Raw genomic sequence first — 22,920 nt, 5'->3', positions numbered from 1 at the left:
CAGCTTAGCAGGGCACGGGGCCATTGCACACCTGTGGTGGGTACAAAGGCGTGGGGCTCCTGCTTCCCCTGCCCACATCTGGCCCCTTCCAGATAAAAGGCAAACACGCAGGCAGTGGAGAGAGCCAAAAAGCCAGGTAAAGAAAACACAGGCTGTCAACTGGGCTCCCATGTCATTTCCACCTCTCAGGCCTCTGATGAAGATTTACAGCCCGGGTTGCCCAGGCTGTTTGGAGCGAGGGGTGGAAAGCAGCACAGGTCCTACAGGACGGCATTGCTTTCTTTTAATTTACCGGCAAATCTCCCTCCTTCCTCCCCTCTCCTTTTTGAAGCCATCGGTCTCCTGCCCTGGAAGATGAGGTGGGCTTTGGGCTCATTTATCACCGCTCCTGCGTGGTGGACCCCAGCCCAGGGCTGGATTCTGGCCAGGCCCCTGTGCTCTCAGCTCCTGGAGCTTGACGAAGCTCATGCCTTCACGTCAGGCACAGCCCTCGCTGGCCTCAGGCCTCTCCCCTGCCTCCTTTCCCCATCAGACATTGGATTGCCCAGTTGGAGGGGGAAGCGTTGACTCCGATTTTCCTGGCTTCCTCGTTAATCCTCGAGAAATGCTGCTAACCCAGATCAGAAGAAGTCAGGGGGTCTGGAAACTTCAAGCTGCTACAAGTTTTTTTTTTTTTTACAATTTTATTTATTTTTTAAAGCCTCTCCCTTTCCTTCTCCGTGCCTGAATACAAACTGCCCACTTCACACGCCCGGCAGTGGTCCCCACACCACCTTCTGCCCTGGGGTCAGCCCAGGCCACCCAGTTTTGAAGTTTGTGGCGCGGAGGCTCGTGGTGGGGCGAGCCTCCAGAGCAAGGCAGGCTCTTGGCCCAGGTCTGGAGGGGATGCAGGGGGGGGACAGGGAGAAGCTGGGACCAGCACCACATCAAGATCAGGAGCCCCAGAGAAGGCAATGGGGCTGCAAACCACAGCGCGTAGCCACGTGAGGTGCCATGGGGTGCCTTCTCCCCAGCCCTTCCCCAGGTCCTCGCTGAAGGGCCTCCACTGCGATGTGGAAGATGTGATTCAGAAGAGCAACAGTGACGTGCAGTGGCTGCATCAGTTATATATCAGGTGGCCGGGTGTGCTTCTGCTTTGTGAAGGTTTTTTTGCTCGGTGCCAGAGGCTTTGCACCACCAGTTTGCAGCTCTTGCCCCGAAGCCATCACTTTGACCTCCTGCGTGGCTGTGGTGCAGCCGTGCATGAAAAGCCTCCTCTGCTCGGATTTACCCCCTGGCTGCTGGGCAATGCAAGAAGGGGAAACAGCTGCGTGAGGAGCCAACCCTCCGATGCACATCAGTGCCTCGCAGTATGTGCCTTCGCTGGCCTTCAAAGGTGGGCAAAGTGTTCAGAGGAGCAGGACTGATGGGGACGTCTTTGAAAGGCAGTAAGCATCATCCTAGGGGAAAGGGCAGCAACTGGGAATATGAAATTACCAGTGGGCTGAAGCTGCAGATGTCCGCGATGGGATCTAGAGATGTTTCTCCCCATCACCCTTCCAAAATCTGATGCGGTTTCAGTTTCCTTCTGTCAATTCGATGCTATTGGTCTCAGGAGGGCTTTGCAGGACCACTCACTGCTGGGATGCTCACGCCGTGGCAGCCCATGTTCCCGGCATGGTCTGGTGGGGAGATTTTGGGCAGAGCTCTGGGGGCCCTGCCGTGTCCCATCCCCTCCTGTGCCTTCTCCTTGTTACTGGTTGGAGCCTGTGTTTGTCAGAGCAGGAAACGTCTATCACTTGTATGAAATCCCTAGGAAAACAAAACAAAACAAACAAAAAAAAAACAGGTCTCTGATTCCTGAAGGGACAAGGGGATCCTCTGAAAGCTTGGGATTGCAGAAATGTGCACACCTCCTTTGGGGTCAACCAGACATGCTCTGGGGCTAGAGAGCACATTTCTCTGTCCACAGCATGGTCCTGCCTGGGGTCCTGGGGTGCTCATAGCATACTCTGAAGGGTGCTTGCATGGATGTGTGAAGGGCAGGTTGACCCCCCTCTGCTCCGTGGGCTCACAGGGACATCACCAAGCCCATTGCCTCCCGCTCTGGTGGCAGGGCATGGGCACTGTCCCCTCGCCGCTCCAGGCTGTGTGAGCCTGCACTGTGCAGCGGGGGCACCCAGGTGGTGAACAAGGGGCAATTTAGTGCCTCCCCTGGGGGTTTCTCCAGCCCAGCACCGGGCAGCAGAGGAGACACCAAATCCCCTCTGCGTACCTGCGGTGCGCTACAAACACCTGGAACCCTGCCTGCTGGCACCCACAGGGGGAGCAAGCAGAGGCTAGCAGCCGGAGCAGGCATCTGGTGGAAAGTGATGGGAGCCTGTTACAGAGGGGGAAGAGTCTCATTAAGGACCTGCAGTCAGCTCAGGGTGAAGCTCATCAGCGCTGTCAAAAGCCACGTGTCATTGTTGGGCAGCGGCAATGTGTCCCCAGCTCGCCCAAAGCCTCCCGGGGGGTTTTCATGTCCCTCTGCAGACAATGCGACATCTGTATTGCTGCCAAGGAGAGGAGACGGAGAAGTGGGTGGGCTCCGCTTCTGGCCTTTTGCTCCTTTTCTTTTTCATCATCTTTTTGGCAAGATGTTCTCGCTGGGGCTGTTTCAGCAGCACAAGATGGTGTTGGTCCGCTCCGGTGTGGCAGCTCCTCGGCGAGAGCGGGATTGACAGCTCTGGCCGGCGTACAAAGAGGAGCCTCAGGAGGAGCTGGGCACGGGCCAGCAGGATTTACTGGGGGAGGCTTGCTCCTCCGAGCAAAATATGCAGCTACTGGCGGCAGGACAAGGCAACGCGGCGCACGTACCCGCAGGGGCTGCGGGGCAGGGAGAGAGCATTTAGAGGTGCTGCAAAAGATGGTGGGGAGCATGAGAAGAAGTGTCTGGGACTCCTAAACCAGTGCGAGGGGAAGGGAAGGTCCTGGCTGAGCATGGGTTGTGCTGGGGAATGGCATGGCAAAGCCCCACGCTCGGGGGTTTGAGAACCAAGGAGGGGCATCCAGGCTGCTCTTGCCTCTGCGGGATGCCCAGCGTGGCTGAGAGAGAAGGGATGCGTTTTGGGAGGCTGCAGCCCAGCTTCCCATCTGTGTCTCCCCAGGAAGTTCCTGAAGATCCAGTGCCTGGAAAGCGGGCAGTGGGAAGAGGGGCACTGCGTCCCCGTGGTGTGCGAGCCACCCCCGCCAGTCTTTGAGGGCATGTACAACTGCACCCAGGGCTTCGAGCTGGACAGCCAGTGCGTGCTGAACTGCGAGCCGCCGGGCATGCGGGTGAGTGACGGGGGCAGGGGGAGATCGTACACGCGTTGGGCTTCAGAGCACCTCAGAACAGCAGGGCTCGGCGCTTGGGTGCCACCAAAGGGCCGCTGCCCCTCTGCTTTCCAGGTTCCCATCGTCTGCACCAAGGAGGGCTCGTGGACGGAGGAGTTCACGCTGTGTGAGAGCCTGCAGGGCACCTGCCCGCCGCCCTCGGAGCTGAACCTGGTGGAGTACAAGTGCGAGCAGGGGCATGGCATAGGTGAGAGCAGGCAAAAGTTAAGCATAAACTCAACCCCCATGTCGATTCAGCCCTCCCGGAGAGCTAGCTGGAAGGTCACAGTGACTCCTCGTTGTGTGCCAATCCCCACTAAATCCATGGAAATGTTTTCTCTTCTGTCCCCTTTCTGAACGCAGAGGCTGTGGGTGGCTTTAACCCTGTGCATAGCCTGGTTGTGTTCATGGGCAAGACTGAAGCTAAAACTGTGTAAGCGTTTCTTCAGAAGGAGCAAGGACTCGTCCCTAGGGCAAGCCCAGCCCTCTGCAGTGTTTTTCCCACCCTCCAGCCCTTCACTCCCCACGTGGTCTCTGCCCTTGTTACGACTGCTGACATTTGCAGGGTTAATGAGGCAGGCCCTAGATAAAAGCTGGAGTGACAATTGTGTGTAACAGGGCACTTTCACCAGACGAGGGACCACATCATCCATTTCTTCCTCCAAGACTCGGTCGCTTTTCAGCTGCAATGCTCAGTCACAGTCGTTACATCCCATCTAGCATCCTGCTGGATAGGACATTTGGGCACAACCGGGGTCTGAGCAACATTGGCTGAGGCAGGGCTGAAGCTGAGCTTCGGACAGACCTGATGTGAAGCTGGGAATAGGGCTGGGACCCACCTGGTTTTCTAGGGTGGCTTTTTTACAGTTTTTGTTTCTTTTCTTTTCCTCCTGGGTCATAGGAAGTTATGGTAGAAAAACTATGAGAGGTGCTTCTTGACATGTGAACAAACATCCCATAACATCCAGGCCAGTTGTGTTTTCCTGCTGGATCCCATGTCCTGCCATCAGGGCTTGGATCTGTCTCTTAGGGCACGTTCAATTTTTATCTCATTCAGGAGAGGTAAATCAGCCATCAAAAAACTCCAGTAGGCTCTTGTATAAGTCAGGATTTGGGGAAGGAATTGTCAAGTGCTAGGGGGCTAAGGGTCACTTTCACACCCACAGTGCAGGAGCCTGCAGGTTCGGACCTGGTGCCCGCCTGTAACACACCATTGCCTGGTTCCTGCTGGAAGCCCTCAAGGCTGTCTCTCCTTCCACAGGTGCTGTGTGCACACCCTCCTGTATTATACCCCCCAGCGACCCCGTCATACTGCCTGAAAATGTAACTGCTGAGACTATGGATCACCGTCTGCAGCCCACCAGAGTCCAGGTACATGGGGAGGTGGCATCCCTGTAGCAGGGGATTCACTAGCCACGTAGGTGGGGCCCTCAAAATATTTATCGTGTGGCCAAATCTGTCCTCCCTCCTCTGCATCTGGTGCTTTTCCATACCAGCGCTTTCCTTTGCCCGTCTTGAGCCCTTCTGGGTAAATTGGTGTGGCAGTGGAGGAGCAGCTGGGCGATGAATGCGTGTGGCTATTCAGGCTCACCCGTGCCCAGGCTGAGGATGCTACTGCACAGCCTCTTGCTCTCCGAAACCAAAGCTCAGCGTAAGCCATCAGCTCTCGAGTGAGCTTTCCAGGACTTGCAGGATGCCTCTGCGAAGGAAGCTAAAGGCAGGAATCCCGCTGACTTTTGGGACACACCGCATGCCTGAATCTGGCTGTTACTGTCAGCCAAGGCGCGGGGAGGATAAAGCACGGAGCAAAAGCCGGCCCTGGCACTGGGCAGGGTGCAAGCCCCGGTCCCCGCTCACCTGGCAGCGGCGAAGCAGCCCCGGGAAGGCGTCTCCATGCCGGGGAGGAGGCATCGCTGTCAGCTGGAAGGTGGCTCCTGCTGCCAGGACCCGCTGGCCGCCCGCTCCCCTCTCCCTCCCCAGCCCTTACTCATTCTGTAGGCAAAACAGCTCAAATAGCTTGCATAGTTTGGATCTCGACGGCACGACTTTCCCAAAAAGCAGCTCCACCGGGGTAATATTTCTTAAAATAAAACCGAGATGCAGAAGGAAGGAGGTGGAACAAAGAAAAGCAAACAGCCTTCCCCGGAGCCGGCGCCCCCATGCAGGCGCTGCGCCCTCCTCCTGGGGGCCCAGCATCATCCCTGCTCCGTGCCTGCGGGCGCTGCCCTGCCTCGCCTCGAAGCAGCAGACCCGCAGCACGTCGCTGCCGGGGGCGAGGACGCCCGTGGCGTGTGGGACTGTGGAGCACGAGCCTTGGAAGGAGGCACCGGGTGGCTTGGCCGCTGGTTCTCGTGCAAGGGAGGCAGTTTGGAGCAGGGAAGAAAGGCGTTATTTTAAGCAGCGGCGCTGCCCCTTGCCAGCAGCCTTGTTTTCCTCTCTGCCTTGTTCCCCTTTACACCTCCCAGCCCTCCTGCCGGGCTTGTGTTCCTGGGGGCTGCCAGGCTCCCCAGGTGACGGGGACGATGCAACAACCCACACGAGGGGCGGCACCGGTGGTTTTCAGCACTGATCCCTCGCATCCCACTGCCAAGCAGGTTTGGGGATTTGTTCAAGGCGTGCAGCAACCACGTATCAAATGTCCCAGTGCGGCTGGGATTCAAGCATCTTTTGGGATGAGCAAGAATTGGCCATCCTGGGCCTCTCTGCCCAATCTGATTGCAGCTACTTCTGAGTCTGCCTTCTCTGCACTGGCTGAGGACCCTGAGGACACTGGAACTCTGGACCTCTGGACCAGCTTTGTTCCTGGCAACACATCAGATTGGACTGGAGGCTTCCTGGTGCAGGATGGAGCTGAGAAACACAACAGAAGCCCAGGATGGTACATGAAGCAGATAGAAATGCCACCAGGCAGTCTGCAGATACCTCGCCCTTCCCCAGCCACATCCAAACCTGCTGCTAAAGCACAGACCCGGGCAGAGGTGCCCCATCCCATGCTGCCGTGCATCCTGCAGATGCCGGAGCCAGGCTGGGGGAAGACATACGTGCCCATCCGTGCAGCTCCTGTGCTATGGAGGGCATCCTAGGACACTTTCACAGGCCAGCTCTCGTTTTATGGGGCCTCAGATTTCAAAGCCTGCCTGAGCTTTACAAGGAGGAAATTGTCTGTGTGGTGGGGCTTTTCTTCCCCCATATAATCATGTGTGCTCCCAACAACCCCCTTCTGAATTACGGGGATGGAGCGTTCCAGTTAGATGAAACCGAGACCTCTGCATCTTGCTCTTGTGTTCAGTTGGCTGCAGCAGCTAACTTCAAGCCTCGTAAATACCAGCAATGACCTCAACGGCGGGGGTGAACGTGAGCCTGGTGTACCCAGACCCAGCCAAGTTCGGGGAGGTGGGTCCTCAGGTGTCCCCCCCCGCCCCCCACCGCCCCGGGGACATAGCTCTTGGAGCCTGAGCAGGACTCAATGGGCGAATTGATGCCGGCATCCAGCAACCGCTGGCTGGGTGAGAAGCTGCTAAATCCAGCTCGGTGCAATGAGATGAACGGAGGGCTCCTGTCTGTGGTGGCCACGCCTGGCTTCTTCCCAGCTTGGCTGGTGGCCACCGTGGCATAGTGCTGCCAGCCAAACCCGGTTCCCTGGAGATTCCCGCCATCTCCCCTCGTCCTCTCCCTGTTGGGCATATATGTATATACATATACCCACATACCTATTTATCTAGCCTCTGTTTTGAGCAACGTGCCCTGCTCTGTGGGTGAAGCTGGTGCTACCTTGGGTTTGCTGGGCTTCAAGAGGTGAAGGGAGGGCTCAGGGATAATGCTGCTGCCCTGCCTGTGATGTCGAGGGAACCCCTACGCCCCCAGGAGGCGGTCGTGGTGGCTGCCCTGCCTCTGCCACCTCCTCTAACTGCTGTTTTCTCCTCTCCTCCTCAGCACATTGTATGCACGGGCAGGCTGCGATGGTACCCAGACCCCTCTGGCATTCACTGCATCCAGTCGTGTGAGGTGAGTCGCGGCCGGGACCCTTCACCACGCGCTTGCTCCACATGGGGCCAGGGCTTGCAGGCCAAGCAGGAGACCAGAGCAAGCACACTTGGGAGCGCGTGGTGGAAGCACGCTGGGTTTTCAGAGCTACCACGGACACCAGAGAGGGTGGAGGAAACTCCCCAGGCACACTGAGCATTAGTGGGAAACCAGCCAGAAGTTTTCAGATACCACAGGCTCTCAGGTGTGACTCCTGGCTCTCCGGGCTCTGCCAGCGCACAGCCAGGTTTGGGCCAGCAGGGTGGATTCCTGGAGATGAAGGGACCAGAGGTGAGAGGCCTTTCCCCATCTGCAGGACCTGCAGGGACGAGGTGGGGTCTGCAACGAGCTGGCACGGGGCATAGTGATGTCCTGGCGTTTCAGCAGCTGGGGCGATGCTGGGGTGAGCCTGCAGCGTGCCGCTCAGCTGCAGAGCGGGGCCAGGGCTTCAGACTGCGTTTCCTTCCTCACGGTCTTCTTGGCCAGCCCGGGAAGAAAATTCTAGCAAAAGGATTTCACTGGCAAGGGGTATCCCCAAAATGTGCACGCTGACTTCAAGCCTGAATATTTCCTTAACCAGAACTGCAGTTCTGGAGTAATATGGGTCCAGAAAAGCCCGGTGTGACTCACGCGTCCAACCAAAACAAGGAGGATTTCCAATGTCGTGTGTGCAAAACAAACCGCTCCCCAAGAATCTGCAGACAAAGAATTCCTTGCAGAAATTGGTTAGCCGCTCATTTCGTTTTGAATAATTACCAGGCAGGAGAAAATCATAGGCAGCCTGGAGTCAGTTCGCAGAGGAAATGAAAAATAGGCAGTCTTTGTCGAGCACTATTTGTTATTATGATTGAGGGCAAAAAAAAAAGGGGGGGGGGGCAGATTTGGAATGTTGTATGCTGAAAATTTGGGATTTTTACCAAAAAGGAAAATGTAAATGAAGTCTGCACACCAAAAATAGCTTTGGGTTTTGCTGATTTTTTTTTTTTTGGATGCATTCATTTCAATGCAAATGATCGGTTTTGCTCACTGATTCTGCCTAGCTCAGCTCTTTGTCGGCTGAACTACAGGAGAAGGGGCAGCATATACGACCATGTGTGACCATACAGCCTCAGTGCTGCAGGGGGCACGTCCCTAGGGAGGAAATGTTGTGCTCAACAGGACATGCAGTAGTTATTTCCCAAACCTGATTGTTGTGCTGTGTCTCTCCTGTAACCCATGGGCTACTAGCTTAGGGGAATAGGCTGCTGTGTGCTAGAGAGGCATTGGATGGTCGAGTACCATGGCTTGGTGGTGGATCCGGTGTCTTGGGAGCTCCATGTCTTTCTATAGCATGCCTTTCAGCTTGGCTCTGGGGCAATGTATTTGAAGCAGGATGGTTCTGCACCTCACCTTTGGTCTGTGTCTTCAGCAAGAGGTCCCATAAAGGATGATGGAAAAATGCCAGCCTGTTTGTGTGTGTGTGAGAGAGAGGGACCGACTACCTGAATCTCACACCAGGTCTCTGTCTTCTCGTTAGCCACCTAAACATGCTTGTGGCCAACACAAGCTCTTTCTGTTCCTGGATGCTTGTCATCCCCATTTACTTTTAGAAAGCAATCCCAGACAAAAGTTATAGCCTACAGCTATAACAAGCAAGCCAAAAACTTGCAGTGTCCTAAGAGCAAAAAGAGTCCACTCTCATCTTTCCAATTGTATACTTTTCTACACCTTCTCTGTTTTCAATTATTCTTTTAACAGGAATGACCAAGCAGTACATACTCTTCCCGCTGAGATCTCACCAAAGCCCTGCAAGAAAGCCTTTGTGTGCAGGAAATCTCTTGTTTGATAGGACCCAGGAACATAGCTGTCATTTCTGCAGTTGCATCAGTCTGGCAGCTCAGAGAGATCCTGAGGTCAGCAAGTACACCCAGATCTTTCTCTGCATCCTTTGTTTCCAACTGATGAGCTCCAAGCTAACAGCAGATGTTTTACTATCAGTATAAGAGCTTGCCTTTCAATTTTACACAAGCGAATGTCATCCTGTTTCTCTCCCTAGTTCTCCAGGTCATCTAACTATTTGTCAGATAACCTGATCCTCCTCTGTGGAACAATGTCTTCTTCCTTGTTAGCAATTTCATCAGCCCAGGACTATTTTTAAGGTCACAGTCACTCACTGCAATACTAATGAAGATTCATCCTTCAGATTGTTTCTTTTGCCCTCGTGCTTTCCTTTTAGAAACAGCTCACAGTCGCCTCGTCCCTGTTCTTCTCCTCCCTTCTCATGTCTCTGATTACTCTTTTCATTGGGTTTTCTTCCACAATCTTGCAGGTCATTAAGTCTTGCTAGACAACTCTCTTTTATTTTATTTTTTAACATGGGATTTATAGTAGTCATTACATTGCCACAAAGCACAACTATTACCAAAACTGTCTCATTCAAAGTATTTCTCTGGGGTCTATTTGGCACTGGGGAGAAGAGAGGTGTTACCAGTCCCCTCATTTGACCAGGGGAAATGACCTGAACATCATTCCCACCTCATCTGTGCTTGCTTGCATCCACATTGCCTCACTGCTCTTTTTCTCCTGCCTCGATCTTTGTGACCAAAAGCCCTGCAGATCTTGGAGGTCATTTCACTTGGGGCCAAATTCTTGTGGGATGTGGGGACATCAGATGGCAAGAGTAGGGTAGAGATGGAATACAACCCATTAATCTGGCTTTGCTGCATGACACCTCCCTCCCCATCCCTTATTTTTGTGTCTGCTTCATTTGCCTGCACAAGAAATGTTCTGCTTTTTTAGCTTCTCTTGGGTCTGACATGGTTCAGCTTTGACTTGCCAGCTGTGCAGGCCACCTTAGTCCCAGATTCCTCCTCATTTCACAGCAATCCTTCACCAGGGGTACCTCCTTTAGGAGCCCAGCCTCTGCTCTCCACTGAGCAGCCAACTGCTGTTCCAGTGGCCTGTGCAGGTCCCCTCAGGTCCAGGTCACCCCTCGGAGATGTCATTTTCTCTCCATTGACGGCAGAGAGCGCGTTGGGTGAGGAAGCATTCTCATCCGGCCATCTCAGCTAGGGGAGCAGCCCTACCTGGGAGGAATGCAGGCCTCCTGCCTGCTGTTCAGCCTCTCCCTGGAGGACTCACTTCAGGCTGGGGCATGGCAGCAGCCACCAAGCCCAGCCTCAACCCACCTGGCCCCACTTCACCCATCTCCTGCTGGAAATTTCAAGTCACCGCACAGTGGCATCAGAGGGATGCTCGCTCATCATTCTCAAACTCTGTCAGCGAGACCAGCCTGCCTGCTCATCCCTCTCGCTCCTCTCCCCACATCCTTTCTCTTTCCATTAATCTGGTCTTCCATCTGCCTCCCGGTCTCTTGCTGCACCTTGCCAAGTTCCCCATCCCCGCGGCACGGAGGCACATAGTTCGGGATGCAAAGCCTTCCAGGAGCTCGTCAGGAATACAAGTTAGCGCTGAGCGCACTTCGCCTCTCGAGGGCCAGTGGAACATCTCATCCCCTGCCATCAGTAGAAAAACAGATGGCAGCACTGGGGGGAGAGAGGAGGGGGCTTGTGGCTGGGTGGAGGAGGAGGAGAGAAGGCTCTCCTCCCCACCCTGGGCCTGGTGCTGTGCTTGGTCCATGCATGAGTGTGGCCAGTATTTGCCACATCTCTGAGAGGAGAGCATCTTCCAGTCCACGCTACTCACCATCTCTGCACCCCGATTTCTCCCACCGTAGGGACTCCCCTCTTTTCATACTGCAGTTCCGGTAGAAAAGGTCACTTATTTTATCATCACCGTGTTTACTCAGAATTACTCACTGGATGGAGCCACCGCCACCATCCTGCTCAGAGGAACATGGGCTGCTCTCGCGGTGATCGAGCAGACACAGACAGCCAAGACCTCCTGGAACATGCTGACCTCACCCCCGGCTCCGTTTCACCATTGCGTGAGGGCAGCAAAGGGTTAATTGTAGTTTTAATTGCAGTAGGTGCCCTTTGGGGGAAAGGCAGAGGGTGACGGCCAAGGGGAAGGCTGGGGGGCTCTGCCTGAGGCTGGCTTGGCTAGGGCATGGCTGGAGGCTTGGCCACAAGATGGCCATCTGGTGCGATGGGTGCCGGCAGGCCGAGCTGCTGGGGCCTTCTCAGGTCTTCGCCACACGAGGACAAGGTCTCGCTGCCCTTGTGCATGCTGCCGACCATGTTATCACGATCGTAAAATGCTAAGCTGTTCTCTCTTTCATGGTTTTCCTGAGTAATTGCAGTGGCAATTAGGAGTTAGGGATCGAAGCATGGTTCTGGCTGAAAGCTGTTACCGTGGCTTGTGACCCAACAGGTAGCCGAGGACCCTGAAGGATCCTTGGCCCTTCTCACCGCTATGCATAAAACCCTCCCTTGGCATGTCCGTGGCCTGTGGCCAGCATTTGTCAGCCACAATTAACCCCTTTGAGAATGCATTCAATAGGGACGTTGGGAAGTCTCATCTAAAATCAGGGTCCCACCGTGCATTAAAGCGATGGCAGATGGGGTGTGGCACCCTGCTGGGGTGTCCTCACCATCAACGGGACCCCCTGTGTTCTCAGACCCCCAGGACTCTGATTTTATGCCATGGCAAAGCTCAGCTCAGGAAACCAGGCAGGAGCATGATGCTGGTGGGATGCTGTGCTCCGAGAGAGACCTGCTTCTGCTCTCCTGGTGCTTAGGACAGTGAGGACTGCAGGTGACCCAGCTTCTGCAAGGAGACTCTCTGGAGCAACCAGGTGCTTCAGCGGGGCCAGAATTTAAAGTCACCCTCTCATCCTGCTCATATCACCACTACCTCATTTCCCATCCCCATGGGAGCATTTTGTGACTCTTTTATCCAGTCTGCACTCTTCCTCTGCCTGCCACCTGGCTTTGAAAATGGGGAGAGGATCCTACTGCTCTTTTTGTAAGCAAACAAGAGGCTGTGTGACTGCTGTTCCCTCAGGGGTCTTGCCAAAGCCTACAAGCCCTTGTGGTCCAGGTGATCAGAAAGGACTCTGTGAGTTGCCCAAGACTCTGGTACATTCGTGTATCGGTTGGTGTGTGCCATGTTGGCCTCCACATCTCCAGAGGATGCAGTGAAGCAATCAAAGTGATTAAAGGGATGCCACAGCTAGGCATCCTGAAAAGACTGGGACTCTCCAGCTTGGAGACCAGGAGGCTGCTGGAGGTTTGCCAAGTCACAGAAGTGCTGGGTAAGATGGATGCAGAACTAGGGAGCACTGCCAGAGGCTGGCAAGGGGGTTTCAAACAGGTGAAAGAAAATATCTTGTACACAGTGAGCCCTGAACTCTGAACCTGGCTGGCAGGTGAGGCTGCAGAGGTGGGCAGTAGCTTTAAGTTCAGAAAGGGATTTAAAATATTGGTGGGCATAGGATCCTTATTAAAGAGATACAAAAAGGACCAGGCAGGGCTGTATGAGCAGGAGAGAACCTTTGTCCCCTGCACACATGTGGAGTGTGATTACAGAGATCACATTTTCTTAAGAGACAAAGCAACCAGAGGGAAGCAAAGCAATCACACAGGAGCATGGTGAAAGGGACAGGTTGCAGAGCCCCCCGTCCCACTCTCCCCACTCTCTGCAGTGCCTTTGTGCAGCCAGGGGCACAGACAGAGGAGTGGAAAGCCACTGAAAGCACCCGCTGAAATAAAAATCAGCCAGTTGCATTGGATAATAAACAAACATCCCCAAGCATAGCCCAGCCAACTGCTCTTCCAACACGAATATTCCCCTTCAGCTCCTTCATCCCTCGTACATTGTTTTTCTTTCTGTTTAAGATCTGTAACAAGAACTTGGCAGAAACCAGATACAAGTGGGTCAGGAGGCCCTTGTGGTTTTCAGGGCTTGTTTTCCATAACCCGTTCTATCCTGCAACATATTTTGCACGAACGGCTTGGCAGGAGATCCCCTGCTGGGCAGCAGGCGAGGTGCTGGGGCAGGACGGCAGGCTGGTGCTCGTGGCAGGGGAAGCCCAGGCTTCCTGCATGTGGGGGCCCACCTCGGGGAGCCCTGGGCTTGCCAGGAGCACTGTCTCCGTGCAGCATCTCCCTGTGCTCCCCCTTGCCTGCTCTCTGCTGCTTCTGGGTGCTTCCTCCCCTCATCTTCTGTGAGCACTGAGATCAGGGTGTAGAAAGGATAAGGCTAAGGGGAGCCCACCATGACCAGATCATGGACACAGATGCTTTTATTCAGGCAAAGATCTGCTCTCATGTGGTGTTCACCTACACCTACACCACCTTTCCATCCCCTCCTTCCCTCTTGCCCCCGTAGGCTGTGCAGAGCCCTTTCCAGATTGCCATCTGCTGAGATGCGGGCTCTCTGAGGAGCGAGGGTCAGGGCTGAAGAAACATCCCTGGGCCCAGATGTTTGCAGGAAACCCAATGTCCACGGGACCCTCTTTGCCTGCAGCACCTCCAAATTACCAAGGCTGCTGGGAGCCAAGCAGTTACTTGCTTGCCTTGGGCACCACAGTCCAAGTGATGGCACATAGGCTGAAACCGGACAGCAGGTTGCCTCCTTTCAGCCCATCCCTTCTTCCTTCAAGTATTCCTTCGAGTACGTGGAGTGCTCTTTCTCAAGCAGCCAGCCTCTGTTTTCTTTATGAGGCGTGGGCCATAGGATGCCAGAACTGGAGCAGATTTTCCTGAAGACCTGAGAAGGTGATGAAAGCAGCCTGCACATTGTGCTGATAAGGAATGGTTCAGAGACACCAGCAAACTCAGAAACAACTGGTGTTTCTCTGTTTTGCTTTCTGGCTGTGTCAGAGGTGTTGGGGCGGGTCTGTGAATTCTCCAAGCAAGCCGTTCTGTGGGCACGTGGCTCCAAGGGACAGCTGTGACTGTTCAAAAGCAGCACAGAAACTAGGTAGTGCAGAAATATTGGGTCAAGCGCTGGATCTGCAGGAATTTCTCTTTCCTCTTCCTCGAGCCACTCGTCCCAGGTGCTTCTTCCCAAATTTCTCGATCTCTCCTCTCTAGAGTTCTCTTTCCCTGCGTGAAGTCGGCCAGGTAGCACTTGCTTGCTGTTTGAAGTGGCCCAGGGCAGCGAGGCATCCCAAAAAAACTTTTGAGCAGAAGCCAGCTCTGTTCCCTCTCTGTCCCTCCCTGTGTTTTTCGGAGCTGATTTCCTCCTTGCGTGCTGGAGAGCCTCAGGAAAGAGAGAGGGAAAGTCAGCGTGCTTGGGGTGTCGGGGAGTGGGGAGAAAAAATAATGAAATAAAAGACACGCTGCAACAGAGAGAGGGCCAAGAAAAATATTTAATCCAAACAATGAACATTGTCATTTCCTCCCACAGTCTGCATTCCCCGTCAACTTCCCTGGGCAAGCCAGGGGAGCCAAGAATTGCCGGGCTCTCTGCCCCACCAGTGTCAGTGTGTGCAAGGAAGGGATGTGTCCTGGGGACACTGTGCTGGAGCATCCCTTTAGCTGTGGCTGTGGCTGGAGGGACTGAAAGCAGCCTGTGTTTTCTGTAAGGGAACAGCGGTTTGGAGTGATGCTGAAGGGATGGAGACAGGGATTTTTCCACAGGGGAATTTTTAGGGACCCAAGTAAAGACTGTGGGGTGGTGGATGCACAGCAGGGTTGAGTGAACCAGCTTTTTAACAAGGCTTTGGGCACCCTTCACGTCCTCCAAGAGACATCCTGAAATAGCAGAGCTCTCTGAAGCACCTTGCCTGGGGACTATGGTGGCCCAGGTCTTGTGCAGACTTCTTGTGCTCACCATCCTCCTCCCTGCAGCAGCTTTCTCATACATGCTGTGAGATCTGCAGCTGTCTCCTAGGGGAGCAAGCGCCTGGTGGAGGTTTATCACTTAGTCACATCCCTGTCTCCCTTGTTGCACCATCTCCCTTCGGTCTTCTCCAGTCTTCCCACCCAAGCCTTGGGAGACACTCATGCCACAAGAGCAGAAGCAGCAGCGACGAAGCCGATGCACAAGATGTGGGGCTGAGAGCAGCAGCAGCTTTTCCAGGGCTGGTCCCCGTGCCAAAATGATGCTCCTCCGGGGCTGCTTTGAAAGCTACAGCTTTCCAGAGAGGCACCTGTGGGGTGGCAGGTGGCCATCCCAGCATGTACATTGTCTGAAGCCTTCCACATCAAAGCCCAAAATACTGATGCCCAAAGTGAAGGACGTGAGGACCTGCGTGTCCTCTTTGGATGGGATCACCATGGCTGCAAAGCCCAGGACCTGCACAGCCTCCTGGAGGCTGGGGGAAAACATTTGCTTATTGAGGCTGGATTTAATCCCCCAAAATGGGGATCTGGGCTTTTTCTAGCTAGGGGCAGACTGAAATCACAAGCATTTTCCACAGCAGTGCAGGAGAGCTGTGCAGTACATAATTGGCCAGGTGCAAGCTGCATTTTTTTTTTCTTTTTTCAACCTTCCTCTGAAGCATCTGGAATGGGTCATTGCCAAAAGCAAGGTACTGGGGCTTCAGGTCTGCTCAACCAGAGCAAAACCTGCATTCCTGAGAAATACTGTTGACCAACTGCCCGTGACACAGCACCAAAATATGTGCAGTACTGATGGCATCTGTGGTTTATCCATCGTGCTTCGCTGCCTTCCCCAAACCCAGCCTCTCCGGCTGTCTTGCTCACCACCATTCCTGTCACACCCTTCCAGGCTCTTTTGCAGTGAATCAACTCACTTATAAGGCGGTTTGAAGAAAGCATCTGGACCCTGTCCACCTCACCGATGACACTGGGGCAAAAGCCAAGGAGGTGGCCCTGGGGCTCCCTGAACAGTCAGATTTGGATCAGCCAGCTGTGGGGACAGAGCCAGTGAGTTCAGCCCCAGCCCTGGGGGCTCTGCAGGGTTGGAGGAAAAAGCTGTGAGCAAAACACTGGATGCGTGGTTACTCTTTTTATTAGGGCAGCGCATCGCCCGGGCCCTGCAGTGCCAGATGCTGATCTCCACGTGCTAACACATGTCCTGGCGATGCTCCTGTCTGAACAAAGAAGATGGATGACATAGCCCAGCTCACGGTGGCACGCAGCCTGGCTGAGTAGCTCCCTGTCACATCCTAAAACACTTACAGGTCCTTCTGGGAGTCACCGGCATGCTCCAACCTCCCTTCACCCCATGCTGGCATTGCTTCCTGCAGAGCTGCATGGCTCAAAGACAGGCTGCAAGTGTCTGTAGGTGATTTTCTCTCTCACATCACCTGTTTGTAGCTGGTTGCACTGCCCATGTCTTCCCTGGCCATGACTCGTGCAAGACCTCAATGAGACTGATGCAAGTATGGACAGAGGAAAGCCAAAGCCCACGGATGTGCCCCCATAAATGAAGGGCATCCAGCAGCGCCATAGTTTTCTCTTTCTGCTTGCAAAGACTGAAACCAGCTGGAGGCTCTCTGGGCAAAGTGACAGGATTTGTGGTGTCTCCCCTGGGGATCTGCTGAGAGGTGCAGCATCTCCTCGCCAGCCCGTCCCTGGTAGCTCACCTTGACCTGCTGCAGCCCTGTAAGTACTGAGACTGTCCCAGCCCATCCCGGGGCTGCGAGGAGCAGGGCTGGCGGTCCCCAACCCATGCTTCTGGCTCTCTGGAGCCTCTGGTCCAATTAGTCATTTCTTATTTTCCCCTCATATGTTTTTCCAATGTAATTCGGAGCATGAGCTGTTAAGTTTCCCCAACAAGTGTTGCCATAGGAGCCTGTATTTGTTTAGGGTGGGGTACGGGCTCCGGCGGGTTGAGGGGAGGGGGGCAATTAGCCCTAATAGGTGTAGGGAGAAAGCAAGAGCCTCTTCCTGCTCATCCTGTCCCTGCCTCTGTCCTCCCCCACCTTGCACACAAGACACAATCTGGAAATCATTTCAGACCTGTGCAGCAGGGACCAGCAATCCTCTGCAGTAATTAGATGGAAACTGCAGGAGCAGCAGGTGTTGTTTTGCCAGTGAGTCATGACACATGGAGCAAAGCTCAAGGAAAAACTCCGCCGCGAAAGCAAATCGCATCCAGAGCGCGTCCCCGCCAGCAGCCAGCCCCCAGCCTGCGTCCCCACACCTGCCAGCCCCAGCATCGTCACCCAAGCCCACCACGTCTCGGCCCAGAGACATTTGCTCGCTGTCCTTTGAGAGCCACCGGAGCTTTTCTTTGGAAGAAGACGAGGAGTGTGTGCCCTATTGCACTGGTGAAATCGCACCCCAAGGCCCTCTGGGCTGCAAACAGAGGTGGATGTCCCCATGGAGAACCAATGTGGGGCTCAGCTGGCCAAAACCAGCAACCACCCTGCCTCTCTTCCTCAGTTTCCTCATGGGAGAAATGCCAGCAGTCCTCCTTAGCTTCCCAAGGGGCTGGGAGTGCTGGTGACTTCTGCAAGGCACAAGTTGAGAGCCATCATGCAGAGCCCCCTTTCCCTGGGCTTATGCCAGCACCAGGGCAAGCTTTGCAGAGGGCTTGGCTTCAGGGCTTCGTGCATCTTCTGGCAGCTGTGCTGTTTGCCCACATTCCCTGGGAAGTCAGGTGCAGTGGTTCCTGGGGTGGAAAGAGGCTTGGATGAGCAGCTGGGGGCACGAAAAGAAAACCCCTCTTCAACTGCCCGGGTTAGCCCCAGGGGCTGTAGGTGGCTGCAGCAGTGCAAGCGCCAGCGGGCTCAGCAGCTCACCATAACCCCTGTGCCTGTTCCCTGCACTGGGGGAAGCAGAAGGGCTGTGTTGGGCCCCAGTCTAGGGCTGACAAAAAGACAAATTGGTTTCCTGGTTTGGGCTCGTCTGGTGTGAATCGGTGGCGTTATCACCGTGCTGGCCTCAGCACGGTCGATGCGGGGCGGTCCCAGTGCGGTGACATTTCTCTGCAGGCTGCTATGGGGTTCAGCAGCACTGTAGGTGAGTGGCCACCAAAGGCTGCCGTCGGTTATGTTTCCCTAAGCCCTGTTGTCAACTGGGGCCTCCAGACCCAGTGAAATGGGCTGGCTGCTTTCATGAGCAAAGGGATGGCCAGGTTTCCACCAGGAGCCTCTCTGATGACAGCAGTCCTCCTGGAGGATGGCCACGGTTGCTGGGCCAGTAGCTACCAGCGCAGAGCGGGAGAATTATTTCATTAATAATCACCCAGCTAATGAATGGCCTCTCCGTTCTGTTAGCACATTCGGTTGTTGCTTGGCGGGGCTGATGTGGATCTGCGATAAATAAACCTCAGCTGCAGATCGTTTCTGACAGTTTTTTGCAAGTGCTCCACATGCACTCAGTTTGGTTGCACCCGTCGCACGGCCTCGTTTCGCAGCCCCACTTGGCTGCTGCTCAGCTCCAGTTGCTTGTTTCTCTTCTCTGATCAGATGACTCATGTAACTAAACATAAAAAAAAAAAAGAAAGAAAGAAAGAAAAAGAAAATAAAGTGGATTTCTGAATGGCTGTTTGTGCCATTTAATATTTCTGGTCAGAAAGCTATTCTCTTGGAATAGCTTTCTGTTTCCACATTACAGCTGAAAGTACAGGAGGTTGCTAATGATGGGGCATTTGTCTGGGCTGCACAAGGGCAAGCTGGGCACTGTTACCCCCAGGGGACCAGGTGGGGCCCCCACTGATTCATCAGTAGGCTGATGCCAGAGTTGGATTTTGCCTACAGGGAGCTAGTGATCAAAGATCCCTTCTCTTCTTCCCACCCAGACACCAGATAATAGCCTTGCAGTCCAACCTGGCAAGGTTTGGCAGAGCCGTGCACTGTGGACTGGGCTAGAGCCTCCACTGGAGAGCCTAGAGGAATCTGAGGGCATGTCCCCTGGGGTAGGGCCATACCAGGAGCATTCTGGAAAAGGCTTAGAACTTGCAACCAGCACTTGCCAGTGTTGGCTTGGCTTGGGCACAAGTGCTTCTGGGAGACTCCTGACCTTGCCAAACCTCTCTCATAGTCCAAGGGATGCTCCATTGCTCCTCATAACAGCCTCTCTGTTCTTAGCTGCCCAAGCCAGGTCACCAGGCTCAACCTCAGAGCCAAGCTCTTTGGGAAGAGGGGTGATGGAGGGAAGAGCTGGGCCGGCCTCTCACCGAGCCCTGCCCTGGCAGTGAGCACGCAGAGAGCAGGATTACGGGGGCATTGCATGAGGACGGTGTTAGAAGGTGGACGAGCAGATGAGGTGGTGAACTCACTCCTAGGTGGGTTGCGCTGGGCTCTGTGGAGAAGTGCTGCATGGGATGGGGTCTTGTGGCACTCAGTCTGGGGCACTCTCGAGCAGTGTGGATTTGCCTTCTTGTTTCCTGGCACAATTCCCTTGGGCAGAGGAAGCCCATCCCAGAGCTACTGCCCCACGAGCACCATCTTCTGGTGGCCCTTGGCTTGAGGTGGGTTGTGCATCCTGGAACAAGGCCCTGCCTCATCAGGGGTGCATGGTGGCCTTGCTGAGGACCAAGGATCTCTGCTTTTGAGGGGAACCTTCCCCTTTTGAATAACCCTTTCATCTACGGCTCCTTTCTCTAGCCCTTCCAAGCAGACGGCTGGTGTGACACCATCAACAACCGGGCATACTGCCAGTATGATGGGGGTGACTGCTGCTCCTCCACACTGTCCTCCAGGAAGGTGAGTGCAGGCCTGGGTTTAGGATAAAGTGGTCACTGCTAGCCATGTTGTTCAGCTTTCCTGGCTGCAGAAACTGGCCTGCAAGGCAATTCTCCCATCAATAAACCCATGATTTTAAACCAAAGCCAGCTGAAGCTGATAGACATCGGTTCCACTGATTACAGTGAGGTTTGGACCCACGCCAGTGGGACCGAGAGCTCAACCCAGCTCCCGCTGAAGCTCACAGGATTCCCTCTCATTTTGGGAAATAAGTCCCAAAGAAATGATTTCCATCATAGTGCTAGTCATGGTGAGTCAGAAGTCACCTTGTTGTATAACAGAGCAATCTCAAGGGACTTTGGCATTTGGCATGGTCCGTTGGCATCTGCTGTGGGTTGTGTTTCCCTCCCAGTACTCGGGGGAATGAAGGAGGAATAGCACAGAGGGAGCAACTCAGCGAAAGAGTTGCGCAGACCCTTCTTTGTCTCCCACCACAACCACCCCTCCCATCTAACTCGCTATCCAGTACTCACAGCCCATCCTTCCTAAACATATCCAACAGCAAAACAAACCATAGGGCATGAGATAATTTCTCACTGCAAAAATATGTGAATTTGGATCTTCTCGTCTTTGTTGTGGAGCTTGAATCATTTTTCCTTTCATCACACACACATACAGAGAGAAAGGGAAAAATGAAATCCTGGGAAGATCCAGTTGAGATAGGAGAGAAAAGGCTTTACACCCAAGTGATGAGTGAAACCTGTGTACCGATATCACATCTCAGAGCCAGGCATGGCTCTCAAGGGTTTGAGACATCTGCATTTTTGGCCAAAATAAAGGATGGGTTTGCAGTGGAAGGCAGGGGGATTCAGTCCCATGGCTCTCAGGAGACCCAGCCCCAGTTCGTGTCCCCCCCAGGTCCCAGCTCTCCAGCAGCACGAGCTCCTCCAAGGAGTGCAAAAGACGAGGCTGTGCTACCTCCGTGCTATGGCTGAGCCGGGAAGAGCCAGCAGTAGGTTGAAGGACAGCACCACGGGCTCAGGCATGGACACAGGGGGCTTTCCACCATGGGTCAAAGTAAAACCGAAATCTAGACGTGCCTCACCTAGTCCAAATGGTTAACACCCACCAGGGGACAGTTCTCCCAGGGGTTTGACTTTCGGAGCACAAGACTCAAGCTGACCCCGATGGCAAAATTTGAAATGCAAGTTACTGAAGAGGAAAACGCTAAGAACAAACCTCAGCTGTGGGTTGCAGCTACCACTGGGGACACCCCATGGTGGAGCTGTTTTCTGGTGAGCGTAGAGCCTAGCAGTCACCACCACACCAACATCAGCCCAGAGTCTGTCCGTACCGAGGTGGAGAGGGTTGGTGGGGCTGCTGGCAGGCCAGGGACCTCGAAACGGAGGCTTGGTCTGGGCTTACCTCTCCCTTGTGTCCCTCCAGGTGATCCCATTTGCTGCTGACTGTGACCAGGACGAATGCACGTGCCGCGACCCGGCGGCGGAGGAGAACCAGTAGCGGGGCCGTGGAGGACCTCTGTCGGTCAGGCGAGCGCCTGAGGAGCGAAGGGGCACCAACGGGTGGTGGCAGGGTGCCGGGGGCAGGAGGCCTGAGGACGAGCCGTGCAGGAGGATGGCAGTGGAAGCCACCGAGCAGGTGGTGGCTGTGGAACAGGAGGCCAGGCGGTCCCATCCCCATCACCGCACCCTGCCCCACAGGCTCCTGCCCGGGACTTCAGGGTCTGGCCCGAGGGGCTCAGCGCAGGGTCCAGCACCAAGAGCCCAGACGCTGCCACGGACGTGTGTCCTGGACCGGCGTCTGAGCGTTTGTCTTTGCTCTGGATTTTGTCACTATTCACCCCCCTCCCTCTGCTGTACAGGCTTCTTTTAGCAAGGTCGAGGTAGTTGTGATCTCCGCAAATATTTAAACTTAATTATATATATATATACATATATATATATAATATATAAAAATATATATTATATTTTCTTTGCTCTTGATGAACCTGAGAAAGGATACCCTTTGTCACACACCCATGCTGCTGTGAAGTACAAACCATTGGCAAAAGGGCAGGTCCGGGCGGGAAGAGCAGGGAATTCCCCCTCGTTTGCTGAGAGGGAGCTGGAAGGAGGACAGAGAGAGAAGCCAAACATCCCAGCCAAGCCAGGAGAGAGCTCCCAGGTGGGAGGCATGGAGACCAGGGCCTCGAGGTATTCTCGGTATCCGCTGAAGGCAAGTTTTGGCCTTGGGGTTTGCCTGCTGCTGGTCCTGCAACAGGATTTTGAGGTTGAGAAGTGTTGCTGTGCCCTGGACTTACCACAGCTGGTGAGATCCAGCTAGACGAGGGATGTGACGGGCAAGCTGGAATAACTGTGATGCTCTGAGATGAAGGAAGCTGAAGTGGCCCTTCTTTCCTTTCCCCACATCTCCAAGCATGAGCTTTAGTCAGCAGCTCTTGGGGGAGACCAGGCCCTGTAGAACAGGGAGGGACAGGACCCAGATGACCTGTCAGGACACCTTGAGCATCATCTTCTCCTGCTGAGCTTTTCCTTATTGCTATCTTCGTGGCCCAGCCCATTGCGCTGCACATCCAGTCCATGAGTTTCTTCCTCCTGTAGATACCAAGTGAGAATCTTCAGATTCTCTCCTCACCCCGAAAAGGCCCAGCTGGAAACTTTGCCCCCCCAGAAGCTTGGCTTGGGAGCCCGGGCCAGCCCCATAATGTGGCAGGCTGGGAAGGGCCCAGCTCCAGCTGGGGCTGTCACTGATGGTTTTGTGCTGCAAAGAGAAAAGGAATGGAAGGAGGAGAGCTGAGAAGGGACCCCAGAGCAGGAGCACGGAAACCCATCGATGTCCAGGAGGCTCTGCAGCCCCAGGCTTGGGCTGGGAGGCCGAAGGCTGCTCAGCTGCATCCTCGGTGCCTGGCCTGGGCCGGTGGAGTCAGGCTCCAAGCCAGGGTTTGTCTGGTGCAGGAGCGATGGAGAGAGGGTGACACGGTGTGGAGAGACCAGGGATTTTCAAGGCATCCTTTGGCTTTTGCTAGCATCCTCCTCACAGCCCTTTTTGTCAGG

At 54.5% G+C, this 22,920-nt stretch overlaps 1 protein-coding gene across 1 annotated transcript in view; it reads left to right on the top strand.

Annotated features, from left to right (window-relative positions):
• Nucleotides 1–21,406, top strand: part of PAPPA2 (pappalysin 2) — a 74,908-nt gene extending 53,502 nt beyond the window's left edge. Inside the window, exons 17-22 of the mRNA XM_035537442.2 lie at nucleotides 3,129–3,297; nucleotides 3,412–3,544; nucleotides 4,598–4,707; nucleotides 7,270–7,341; nucleotides 19,769–19,867; nucleotides 21,293–21,406. Of these exons, the coding sequence (XP_035393335.2) occupies nucleotides 3,129–3,297; nucleotides 3,412–3,544; nucleotides 4,598–4,707; nucleotides 7,270–7,341; nucleotides 19,769–19,867; nucleotides 21,293–21,367 (658 nt within the window). The 3' untranslated portion in view covers nucleotides 21,368–21,406. The remainder of the gene's footprint in view (nucleotides 1–3,128; nucleotides 3,298–3,411; nucleotides 3,545–4,597; nucleotides 4,708–7,269; nucleotides 7,342–19,768; nucleotides 19,868–21,292) is intronic.
• Nucleotides 21,407–22,920: the final 1,514 nt, after the last annotated feature.

This window comes from Cygnus atratus, chromosome 8, assembly GCF_013377495.2.
Source record: "Cygnus atratus isolate AKBS03 ecotype Queensland, Australia chromosome 8, CAtr_DNAZoo_HiC_assembly, whole genome shotgun sequence".
In the NCBI taxonomy this organism is placed as follows: domain Eukaryota; kingdom Metazoa; phylum Chordata; class Aves; order Anseriformes; family Anatidae; genus Cygnus; species Cygnus atratus.
The sequence above is the reverse complement of the archived record's forward strand: the minus strand, read 5'-3'. Positions and strand labels throughout refer to the sequence as shown.